Source organism: Amaranthus tricolor, chromosome 13 (genome assembly GCF_026212465.1).
Source record: "Amaranthus tricolor cultivar Red isolate AtriRed21 chromosome 13, ASM2621246v1, whole genome shotgun sequence".
NCBI classification, from domain to species: Eukaryota; Viridiplantae; Streptophyta; class Magnoliopsida; order Caryophyllales; family Amaranthaceae; genus Amaranthus; species Amaranthus tricolor.
In genome coordinates this window covers 9,749,805-9,762,810 of record NC_080059.1, presented here as the reverse complement: position 1 = coordinate 9,762,810, position 13,006 = coordinate 9,749,805, and the positions used below count along the sequence as shown (strand labels likewise).

Here is a 13,006-nt window from a genome sequence, read left to right as displayed (position 1 = left end):
GGTGGCAATTAGTAATGTTTTGATTACAATTGACTATAGAAATGGTTTTGGTTGTTAATTGGAAGTAGGAGTTGCTAATTGTTATTGATTTAATTGTAGAGAATTACTACTACCTTATTAGGTTGTTATTGATGTTGTAAATACGTAATTTCAATAAGTCATGAGCATAGTGTCTAACTTATTGTTGAGAGTTGCTAAAGTTACTCGTTGTGATGTTTGATTGTAGCTTTCCTAGCTTCAAAGAATGTAATAAATGGTATTAGGATGTGGTAACTTTAAGATTTGTCATTGTCATCATATTAGCACTATATTAACATCGTAAGATTTAAGTGTGATTTTTATTTTATTTTTTTGGTAACATGAACCAATATAACTCAAATTGGTCAATATAAAGGAACGATTTACATAATCCTTTTATTCTTAAATTGATGGAAAAACTTGTGTTATTGTTGAATTGACGATTATGCTTGGTGATTGAATGTAATGCGTACCTTGTCATGAACGGATGATAGTGGTTACTTTGGGTTCTAGCTGGTATGGCAAAGTAGTTAAGAGAACTTATAAGTTCTATTCCTAACTTGTATAGGTTCCCAGTTTATAAGAGGAAAGTAGACCCTTAGTTGGGTGATTTTTTGTAACTTGTGGTCGTGCAGTGACGCTCGCAGGTACGTACACGCAGTAACTAACCCTTATATGCAATTTGCTTTAAGACATTATTGTTTATTGTGATAATATACATTGCATTGAAACTATGAGATACTATTGAGTACACTTTACATGAAGAGCTATCGACTATGAAATCCTTGCGCTTAGAATAGTTTAGAGAATGAGAGTTAATAGAGGGCGAGAACTACCCCTTATTTATTTAAGAATTAGATTATGCCTAATTGGAGTTAGAATGACTCCTTTATTGGTGAATTTCATATTCTATTGAGTGGCTCAGTGGGTTTTGGCGCGCTGCTATCCCAGGGCGCTCCTTAATAGTTGAGAGTGGAAGTTATTCCCATCTGACAAGGTACTATATTATGATTAGCTGGCGTGACTTAACTGGATTATGTCCGGTTGTTTTATTAGTCCCCTAGGTGAGGTTCGACGGGACCACCGTAAGGGGGGTATGAGCATGCTTGGGTCACTGGGCGCCGGATGGCCGATACCGCCCCTTGACCGAGGTGATACCATGCGGGCCTTGCAAACCCCAATATGGTGGCCTCTTCACTGGTTTAGTACCCCAGTGTGTTAGGTTTTTCCCGAAGGTAGGACCCGAGAGGGTCAGCTGGAGGGGGCATGAGCTCATACTTTGCCAATGGGCGCCGGATGGCCGATAACGCCCTTGGCCGTGTCACTATGCCAGGAAGTAGAGAAAAGATCCACTAATAGAAAACTATTCAGTGATAGAAAGTTTATTCATTGATTGAAAGTTATGTAATGATAGAAGGTTCATTCTTTGGTAGAAAGCTTACGCGTTGATAGAACGTTTACTCTTTGGTAGAATATTCACTCTTGATAGAACATCTACTTATTGATAGAATAGTTTATGCTACTAAGAAGTGTGCTTAAGTTAAGTTACCTCAAGGAGTATTACAGACTATGGTCACACTTACCCTAAGATAGATAAGCTCTATAAGGTCGTGCGTTAGGTATTCTGTTAATGCCTTGGTCGAGTTGAACTATGTGTGTTTTGCAAGAGTTTATGTTTGAAAGAAGGAGCGCGAAGACCTGCATTCTACCTAAGAGCACATGGTTCGGGTTGGAAAGCACGTAATGAAATTAAGAAGTATAAGTGGCCGATAAACGGTTACTATCTGTGCTTGCGTTTTATGAATTCACCTTATTCTGTTTTATGATATAATGCTATCTAGTAGTAGGCCTTATTATATTCGATGCTAGTTACTGACGTGTACGTGTTTGTGTTTATGTTTGATTGTTGATGACTTTCTATGATTGTCCTGCTATGACGCATTGGCCTTTGGTTTAATGTCGAGCAGCAGGAGGATTATAGACAGGCGTAGCAGGTACTGGAGCTTCCTATGTGTTGCATTGCATTTGGGAAAAGTGATGAGGGCGAAGCATAACCTGTGTCCTTACCGCTATCTTTCGATTTTGTATCTCTTGTTATCTTTTGTAAATTTTGATTGTATATGTTTTGTTATGAGGCCTTGTGTCCTCCCACGTGTATTTGTATTTCCGCTGCGTAGTCTATAACACTGGAGGATTTTAAGGAGTTAAGTCTTTTTAAAACGCAAACGTCGACACTGGAACCACGATCCATGCTTGGCATGTTGATTTGAGAAGCCGGCGACGAATTATTTCGCCGTGACATAGCTTCGATAGGCCGTTGGTGCCTTTACTTTATTAACTTCTTAATTAACTTTTGTTTTTCTACAAAGGCGCACAGTTTTAAGGCAGATGCTGCCAAAATTTCCACTCACCTTTTTAAAATTAATATTTAACGTTTATATAAATTCTTTTCCTTTTTCTTTTATGTAACACCCGAATTTCCTCTCGTCCCTTACGGTTTTGGTTTCGTTAAGGGGTCGGAAATTCAGGGGTGTTACATAGTGCCTTAATGGTATGGAGTGGATTAAATGTGTAAACACGTTCTAATACGTGATTTTTGTATGTGTGTTGTGTTTAGGACCTCTATTCATAAGAGGTTGAGATTCAAATCGCAAAGCGCTTGAGTTGTTTTAATCGTGCTACTAAGGTACACGCTTAGACCATATAATTGTAATTGGTTATGTAAAGTAATGTTGTACTCCTTCTATATTGTGATGTTGTATATCACGTAAGATTTTGAACCCTAAAATAATTTGTAAAGAGTTTAAATTGGAATTTGAGGATAGTTGTGTAGTTACCCAAATGGGGCTATTTAATTGGAATTGGAATACCATTGTTATTGTTCCCATGACAGTTTTGGATCATTACAATCACCATAGGGGTAAGCATACTTTTTCCTTTGATGATCCGAATAGGACGGGCAACGTCTTAGGTCGGAGGTTGCCTTGGGATTAGCTCTCCCTTGCGTATTCCTCCAAAATTTTGAGAATACTCTGTCGACCCGAACTGGACGGGCAACGACATGAGTTGGAGTCTGGAAAGTCAAACGTGATAGAGCCTTCGCATGCTAGGATGAACTCATTGCTTGTGTGTAACTCATTTAATACATTGTATGTTGTCTCTGACGTGTATTGTTATGTGCTTTGGAACTTGCTATGATGTTGTCATTCGACGACTAGTAGGTTGACTTGCAGGTGGGGATTAGTGTGTGAGGACTCTTCTAATAGAACTTGTAGTCGAGCTGACTATCGTGCCCGGAACTACTATTAGAATTTTATCCATCCAAACTTTATTATTTTTTTTTTATTTCAGTAAGTATATTTTGAATTGGATTGTTGGTTTGAAGAAGCTAGTAGGTTCTCAAGTTGTAATTTTAGACTTCCGTTGTTTTGTTATTTCGTCATTAATATTTTATTTCTTTATCACTAGAACGTTATCGATCCTATAAGTGGTCTAACTTAATGTCCGATGTGTGGACCGAAATTCATATTTGTATGAATTTATCCGTTTGACTTCAACCCGGACTATTACAGCCCGTCTTGTATGAGACCGTCTCGATGAGAGACTTCAAAACAGAAACCCCGTAAGCTAAAAGTATATTTAATCCAAGTATGAGGCATGTCTCACGGTGATAGATATTGATTTTTATCCTACAATTATTTCCTCAACTAAAAGGTTCTTGATTTTTTCATCCATATCTTGAATTCCAGGCGAGGCAAAAATAAAAAAATACTGTACAATAAAAAGAAAGAAGACCCATTTTCGATCCCCAAACACTACAAAGCTTAAAGGTCTAGGTAAATCTCCAACTTTTTTAAGTCTTACGTTTAGAAACAAACATATGAGATTTGAATTAAAATTTTGTTAGATTCGTCTTACGATCATCTCTACCTTTTTTTCTTTTAAGGAAATGATCATCTCTACTTAAAATGATTTAGTATCAAGTTGTTGAGTGTAATTTTACTAAGAGTCCAGTATAAGCCTTTGATATTAATTATTTGGAACTAATTGACACCATGGAGACTTATGATTTATGAAAACCCTCCATTGGTTGGGTTTTGGGTTGAATTAATTTCGATCGGGTTATTATCGGATTCAGTTTTAGGTCACATTACTTCAGATTTCGGGCGGGTTCGAATTGACCCAATCAGGTTACCATATTATTTTTCGTTGGGTTAATTCAAAAAATTTTGTGGGATTCTTATTTTATCATCGAATTTGAAAAATATATACTTTTTTTTTACAAAAACTATTTACTATTGTGCATAGCAAAATGACGATAAAATAACAATACATTTTTTAGACGATCAAATAATTATAATTCAACATAAAAAAATCAAAATTCTAAATGCATTATGCTACCAAAAAAAAAGTAAAAGTAAAGAACGTGTTGAATAAAGAAACAATAGTTCTTTTTTTTAACTTTAGTTTTTTTTGTTTGTGCGCTAATGGAGAAGTTTTATTTTGTTTATGCACACAAATGGAATAGTTTTACCCTTTTTTTAACAGTTGTACAACCCAACGGGTTCGATCATTTTTAGGTTCAGGTCAATAGAGGTGTCTCAAGCATTGTTCTGACACAGCCCTAACACAATTGGATTGGTCTGTATCGCCAATCTCACATTTTTCTTAACATTTCCAACCAAAAGGGTATCAAGGAGGTTCTAGAATGGTCTAGAGGCTTCTAGACTATTCTAGGGTGTGCTAGATGCATCTATTACACCCATGAAGGTTCTAAAAAGTGCTAGAGGCATTTAGTATATTCATGAAGGTACTAGAGTATAGAAAATAGTAGCATACTCAAGAAGGGTATGGAAGGTACTACAAGGTTCTATATATAGCTTGCTTAGGATTATTTTAACTATTTTAAAAGTGATCAATTAGAGAAATAAATTAAGTAGATAAATTAATTTCTTGATGAAACCATCTCATACAAAAGATAATATTATATTCCAATTCAAAAGATGAAATAGAATAGTTTTTGGAGATTGAAATTGCATTTTTAACTAAATTCATTAGTTAACTATTCACGGAAGTCCACTGCATAATTTATAATGTTATATTAAATATTTTAATACAATTAATTCAATTGTGAATTAATATTATCAACAATATTGTCAAAAAATAATTAAATGCAAGAACTTAAGAAATATAAAAATTTAAAAAGTAATAAAAATATATTTCATTAATTATAAAATGTTTGTTACAAATAAAAATAAAAAAAAGAAAAAAAAAATACTAGGCTCCTGATTAGGTGGTTAATACTAAATGATAATCAAAAAATAGATTAAAAAGGTTTAAATCTGATAATTTTGGAAATAATGCCGTAAATAAGTAGAAGCAATAGCAAATTTATAAGATCTATTGATGACCTTTATCTATGCAATGTATATTTCAATAAGAAAATATATAGTTTATGGCCAAAATGACATATCCTCCATATTTACCCTCATGAAATCCTCCATGTTACAAATTGAATTTATAGACACTAAATGTTGGATCCGTTATCAATTTGTTTGTTGGCCATCCTTTACCATAATTTGTCTCTACAAATTGGAATAGTGGCTGAATAAAAAAACTATATATTTTTTAATTAAATAAATTTAATTAATTATTCAATTTAATTTAATTTAATTTGAAATTAGGTAAAATAAAATACCTAATACCCATATGGATAACAATGAAAATATTGGTAATTGCAATAAGCCAATAAGATTTAAAGAAACCAATTCCAGTTAATATATTTATAAGTTCAAATGCAGTGTAACCTACCATTCTGCACAACATGCAAAAGAATGTGGTGATTACGGAGACTGCTCTTTTCATTACTACGGTTTCGTAGGTTTTGCTTTTAATTGTATCTTGTTTATTTATTTTATATTAATGCACAAACAAATATACATGTAATACAACTAACTAATTAATTTTGATAATTTATTATACATTGTTAGTATGAATAATTATGAATTTAATCCAATATATAAACTCACTCGAATCGTGATGAGAACCATGGAAAAAGCATAAGCAAATGACATATTTCCTAAGGCTGTAAATATATATTACAGACCTTTTGGGATGGAGTCACATCTAATCCAACTACTACATTTGTCAACGATGTCCTTGCAATGCTTTCCCCTACAACATTTATTTATTTATTTGAATGTCAAAATAATATTTATTTTATTTAATGATGAATGCGTACGTAATGTATAAAATACAAATACTTACTTGCAACTTTTTAATGGCAAGATCAATTCCGAGAAAAGGAATAACCAAAAGACATTACAGCAGCAACAACAGAAAGCAACAGAAATATCTCAATAAATTCCGAATACTATTATAAATAGATTATTTTTTATGTGACATCCTGCTTCATGCCTATTTTTGTGGAAGCATATGGCTCGATTTACAGCCCTGAAAAATCATATATATATATATATATATATATATATATATATATATATATATATATATATATATATATATATATATATATATATATTAATTGCTTTTTATTAATAGAATAATTGTAGAATTGATGAAACTTTTAGTATATAGGTCAATAAGTTTTCATATATTAACACTTATGCCATGCTTATAGATGCAGTGATTGTATAGCTAATTGATACTGCTACGAAATTGGTATATTGAGCTATGGCACAGTATTTGTATTTTCTTCCACCTGTTTCATAAACATTTTTATTTAATCAAATATTAGATCTATTTTGCAATTATGTTATTCATTGTGATATAACATTAAAAATATACTATATAATAATAATAATAATAATAATAATAATAATAATAATAATTATTATTATTATTATTATTATTATTATTATTATTATTATTATTATTATTATTATTATATTATTATTATTATTATTATTATTATTATTATTATTATACCCATGTTTTTCGGTTGAGTTTCGAATCAATTTTTCCAAGGTCTAATTCCATGATCATGGTTATACCGCAAGAAAAAAAAAAGTAAGAAAGAAAACCCAGCAACATACATTGTTATATTTTTCCACAAGATCTAACTACAATCCATTCCCACCATGCACATCCACAACCCCTCTAATCTAAGGTACCTTTCCTTTGATTCTAAGCCAAATCCTTCAATATTGTACCCCAATCTTTGAATCTTGCTTATCCTCAGAAAATGAGCAGGAAGAATCTCCTAAGAGTTCCTCGATTCGAGTCCAAATCACCTTACGATGAGACCACTTGAGCTTTGTTATAAGAACAACAAATACCTCATCATTCAAGATACCAGTTCTGCTTGTGTCTGATCCTTCTTCAGTAGAAAATAGCAAACAGCAGTACAATCATCGCGCTTATCACACGGAATCTTGATCTTCCATGCTGCCACAGCCGCGTCCACAACAGCTTTCGCTGCCATCTTTTCGTCCTCTACACCCCTTACAATCGACACAACCTCCTCGTTGCTAAGCACATCCCAAACCTGCACCCATTTTTCATTCAGTTCATTCGTCAAGTAGTCAATTAAAAGCGCCCTTTGGATCAGAAGTATGGATGCAATACATGCTCTTATCTAGGGGTGTTCAATGGGCGGATAAGGGCCGGGGCCGGGCTTAAGTAAATATGGGTCGGGTCGGATAAGGGCTCTTCTTAATTAAAATGAGCCCAGCCTATTTTTACTACTAAAAATTATTTTAATTCCCATGTTATCAATTTATAATAATTAAACTATCATTGATAATAAATAAATTGAAAAAACATCAAAAATTCCATTAACATTGTCATTTATGATATTTAAACTATACATTAATTATGCTATTTACAAAGGCCCGTTTTCGGCTCTTATTGAGCCCTTTTATAGCCCGCTTCATTTTAATTATTGTATAGCCCGTTTTCGGCCTGACCCATTTTCGGCCTGGCCCATTGGACACCCCTACTCTTATCATACATAGCGCTAAATATTCCACTTAAACAGATCAATATGGAACAAAATAGGCCTATGGAAAAACTTACTCCATCGGTAGCAAGCAAGATAAACAAATCGTTAGAAGTTATGTGATGATGGGTGATAACCGGAGTAGAGATGATTCCATAATGTTTCATGACCAAGTCGCCAAAGGATCGTGACATGGCCATCCCTGGACTCTGAGCATGAGGTAGCCATGCTCGCGGAACACCTGGTTCATCCCTTAGGGAAAACACCCTACCATTGTACCTTCTTATTCTTTTAGCTTCCTCTACATGACAGTTTTTATTGCACCACACAAAATAAGAAGGAAATCATAACTACATCCAAACAGATAATTAAAGAATGCCTTGAGAAAAACCAGAAATGAAAGGATAATGTTATTGAATTAGTATTATATTACCTGGTGTACCAGGCTTTAATTCTGTGGTTAGTTGAACTGCTTTAACTCCATTTTCTCCTCTAACTCCTAGTATAGCCCTTGAATCCCCAAGATTAGCAATTAGAAGATCATTACCCTGTTAAACTTTCCATTCTTGTTAAAAACACATCAATTTACATCTATTGCTTTCAATTTTAAAGTTTAAACACCGCTTGTTCTGAATGAGACTATCTCACCATGAGACGAGCTCGTATAATTAGCTTCTATCTCTAATTTATCATTTTAAGGTTGTAAGTGATCAATTTAAGGTTATAGGTGATCACATTAAAACTAAAAGAAGTGATTCCTTTAAATTACTAGGGATCACTTTAAAGGTACAAGTGATTACTTTAAGACGATAAATGTATATTGGTTCGGCCCAATAAAGAGATCACACCATAAGGGCATTTCTTTTAAGAATTTGTGTTTCAAAAATAATTTAAAGTGTTTTAAGGGTGTTTAAAACTAGCATTTTGATTGGTTTTTTAGTTTATCATACAGCCAAAAAATTACTTGGTAGGTGGCTTTTTAATAAAAAGCTTGCAGTAAATAAAAACCTTTTACCAAATATTTCTATAACAATTAACGTAACAGTTCATCTAGGTGAATTAGCCAACAGCTCAAACTTAACAGTCATTTTTTAAACGGATCCTTATTAAATACCTGTTTGAGAGCAACAACAGCAGTACTTCCACTAAAAGAGTAGTCAACTTTTTCCACCATTTTAATCTCTTCATCCATTTGTTTGAAAGCATTGAAAAAAGCCTCCTTCCATTGAAGTAGTAACCTATTTCTATTTGGTGACGAACAACTCTGGTCTTTCAAATGACTTTCATCAGATTCATCCTCACAATTCAGCTGATGACTGGACGAAGCCTTATTCTTATGATCAAGTAGTAGCAATGGCAACCTAGTTTTGATAGCCTTACTCACTAAATGACCCTTTTTTCCATGGCCGTCAAATACTCCAGAAAGGATACCTTCTTCTGATCCATAACCCTTTAAATGAACAACACAGGTTCATTACTGCAATGTACTACAATATTAATTACTATTCATTATCATTAAAAACCTCTTTCTTAGTTTTATTATTAATCAGAGTAAGATTGCATATATCCGATTCTTTCAAACTCCACCCAAAGTGAGTGCCACTTTAATAATATTGGCGTAATGGAATGTGTATTAATTTGGACAAACAGGATCATATCTTTGGGACGGATGGAGTATATTTCTTGTTGGTCTCATGATAATCCATATGGTGTTTGGCCGTGGTAATTGGGAAAGTTTGAAAAGAATAAGCAAATTAGTATAAAAATTTCAAAAATAAGCAATTTTTAAACTTAATTTCAAAATAAGTACTTTTTGTCCAGAACACAAGTTCGGGTTGTTTGCTGTTATTTTAATTAAAAACCTAAAATTTACTTTCCTATTTTATTTCCTAAAAATTTGGAAAGTTGATAATCACGGAATTAAAGATGATTTTATTCAATTATATAAGAATTGACTTAATGTTATTTTAATTAAAAATATAAAATTAACTTTTCTAATTTATTTCCTAAAAATTTGGGAAAATTGATAATCGTTGAAATTAAGGGTGATTTTATTTAATTATAGAAAGTAAAATAATCGTAGCTTTTTAATAATTAAAAGCCTAAAAATTAGCCTTATAAATTGACATGGCCCAAAAAAATAGATAAAATTGGGACAAACAAGTAAAATTAGTATTGTAGTTGTTCGCTGTTAATAACAGCAAATAAAAAGTTTGGTAAAATATGGTCAAAATTTTTGTTCGCTGTTATTAACAGCGAACAAAGACCTTGACTTATTTGACCAAGCTTTTTTGTTCGCTGTTTGTAATAGCGAACAATCCCAAACTTGTGCTATGGAAAATAAGTGCTATTTTGGGAATAAAGTTTAGATTTTGATTTTTTTTTGAATTTTTTATATGAAATTACTTATTCTTTTCAAAAAAATTTTTGATAATTGGTCACATAATCATCTTGTGGGCCCACTCGTATGAACATACTCACGGGGCACCCGTAAGCTCGAGTCTATAAACCCACGGGTAATGAGCGTTGATTTTCATACATACGTGTTGTGGTTCACTCTTACCCAAAATTATATAATATTAGGAAGATTACCCATCAAGCAATATGTAAATCCTCAAGCCACTATTTAGTGGCGTGGGATCTTCCTGACATGTGAACACATGGTTTCCGTAGAACCTTAGCCTCAGTTGTCACAATCTATATCCTCTGTATTTCTTCTTGGTCATATATGATCCGATACAAGAAACGAAACAAAAAATAGAAATATTGATTTCATGCTTTTAAACATAGCATATGAAATTTGATCTAATAGAGGCTAAGATAAAGTCATGGTGTTGTTCAAATACATTGATCATAAGCTAGAAATATAACCATAACACTAATTATTAATCAAAAAAATCTTGAATCTCATAAGTAAAATATAATAAAAGTAAAATAGTCTGAATTTTGATTCTAGAAATATGAATAAAAGTAAAAATAAAGAACTACAATAACGTTCTAGAGGCCATAAGTTGACTAAAGAATTGGGAAAAGGAGAAATATTAATACCTGACAAAGAACAGCTGAATCTTGGTTAACAGGTTTACCACCTCGTTGGGAATGGACAGACCCAGATTTGATTTGATGATTATGTTTCATCCCTTGTTGATCATAAACTACACTTCCAACACCTTCTGGAATTATCGCTGATCCAGTTGACATTTTATTTCCCATATTTATACAGATAATAATGAAAACTTGTACTCTAGCACAAATCTTCTTCTAACTTAGTCTTGCTATTTTGAGAACTTTCCCTTTTCCACTCATTTGAATTATGAAAAGGGTAGTTTTGTTGTATAAGTACTAATACTCCATGGCTCTTAATTAGCATCCATGAAAAAATAAGGTGTTTTTAAAAAAAATGTAAATATTTTAAAAATATATAAAAAGATAGATGAAATTTGTCGAGAAAATAAAAATGGGTTAAAAATTAAAACATATAGATAAGTTTTAAAAAGTGATGGGTTTATTTTCAAATAAAGAAATAATGTAAAATAAATGGTACTCCCTCCGTTTTTGTTCCCATAAGTCATAAGAAATATTAATGGGAATTAAGAAAAATAAAATATTTTAGATAACGAAGATATTATTTTATTGAAAAAATTTAATGGAAGAAAAGTAGGGACCATAAATATTAAAAGAAAGTTAGTGAAAAAAAATATAAGGACCACAACTAAAAAAAATATTTTTATAAAGTCAGTGAAAAACATGTGGGAACCGAAATATAAAAATTTTAAAATGAAGTTTGTGCAAGATAATTGGGGATCATAAGCATTACTAAAATATTAAAATAAGGATGGGTAAGGTTATTTTTATCCAAAATTTATAATATGAATAAAAAGATTTCTTATGAGAACAACAAATAAAACACCTTAAAATAAAAAGTGTAAACTTTTTAAGAAACGAAGAGTAATTTAGAATGAAAAATAAGGCAAATTGATAAGCATAGAAGAGTAAGACTTAAGTTGGTGGATTATTGTTATTAGTTTATTTGTAGATGACCGACCAAATAAAGTGACGCCTAGAATGCAGATGAGGCGTAGACATATTAGAAATATATGCCCTTTGATTACTACAATTATGGGAAATACTTGATCTACATAGACTCAATCATGCCCGATGGTTTAAAGATGCGCACCATCAGCATGAACAACGGTTTAGACCTTTAAATTTTTATACATTAAAAGAATTAGAATAGTTTTATTTAGAATATAACTCGTAACGAGGATAATATTTTTTCTTAATTGAAGTATATATTATTTTCTCATGTGAGGTTTTTAATAAGTTTGATTCTTCTTCACTTAGTCTATACTTTATTTTCGACAAAAATTATAGTTAGTCATTTTTAACTTTTTGATTGAGAATCCAGCATATTAAAATTAGCTTGTTGACATTAAAAAGCTGTCAAAACAAGCTTGTTTGACCGTTTTAATTAGATAATTTACCCAAACAGCTAAATATTACCGCTATATATATTTTTATGCAAACTACATAATAGGTCAACATTACAAATTTGTGCCAATTTATCTAATCCAAATCAATAGATCTTGATTTGCCTCAATTGCTAATGAACTTTCTAAATATAGTTTCGCAAGTTGATAGTTTTCTAAAAGTGCAACTTGATCAGGGTCAAAACATTAAAATGCTTCTTTACCATCACTAAACTAACAAACATACAACAATGTCAGCCTTAATTCTAAAAAATTAGATTCGCTATAAAAATCAATATATCAGTTTCAATTATTGTAATAAGAACCATATCTAATCCAAATTAGCACTTCCTCTCTTTTTTTACTTGCAATATATGCTTTTTCACACTGTCAAATGTACGAATTCAATTGTTAATATCTCTCTAATTATGTATATCAAAAAATTATGGAAATTAGAAATCAATAAACGTTGAATCGAGACGATTTAAACAAGATCTCATATGACTATGTTTTAAATTATACATTAACTACAATATGAAAGTCAATTTGCTTGATAAAT

The 13,006-nt window shown here is 31.8% G+C and overlaps 1 protein-coding gene across 1 annotated transcript; it reads right to left on the bottom strand.

The window, feature by feature from the left end:
• Positions 1-6,971: 6,971 nt before the first annotated feature.
• On the bottom strand, positions 6,972-11,394 carry LOC130797717 (probable protein phosphatase 2C 12). Its single transcript, XM_057660433.1, has 5 exons — positions 11,027-11,394; positions 9,093-9,428; positions 8,412-8,526; positions 8,056-8,279; positions 6,972-7,525 (listed from the first exon to the last, which is right to left on the bottom strand). Exons 1-5 carry the CDS (start codon positions 11,189-11,191, stop codon positions 7,325-7,327), a joined length of 1,041 nt encoding a protein of 346 aa, XP_057516416.1. The 5' UTR covers positions 11,192-11,394; the 3' UTR covers positions 6,972-7,324.
• Positions 11,395-13,006: the final 1,612 nt, after the last annotated feature.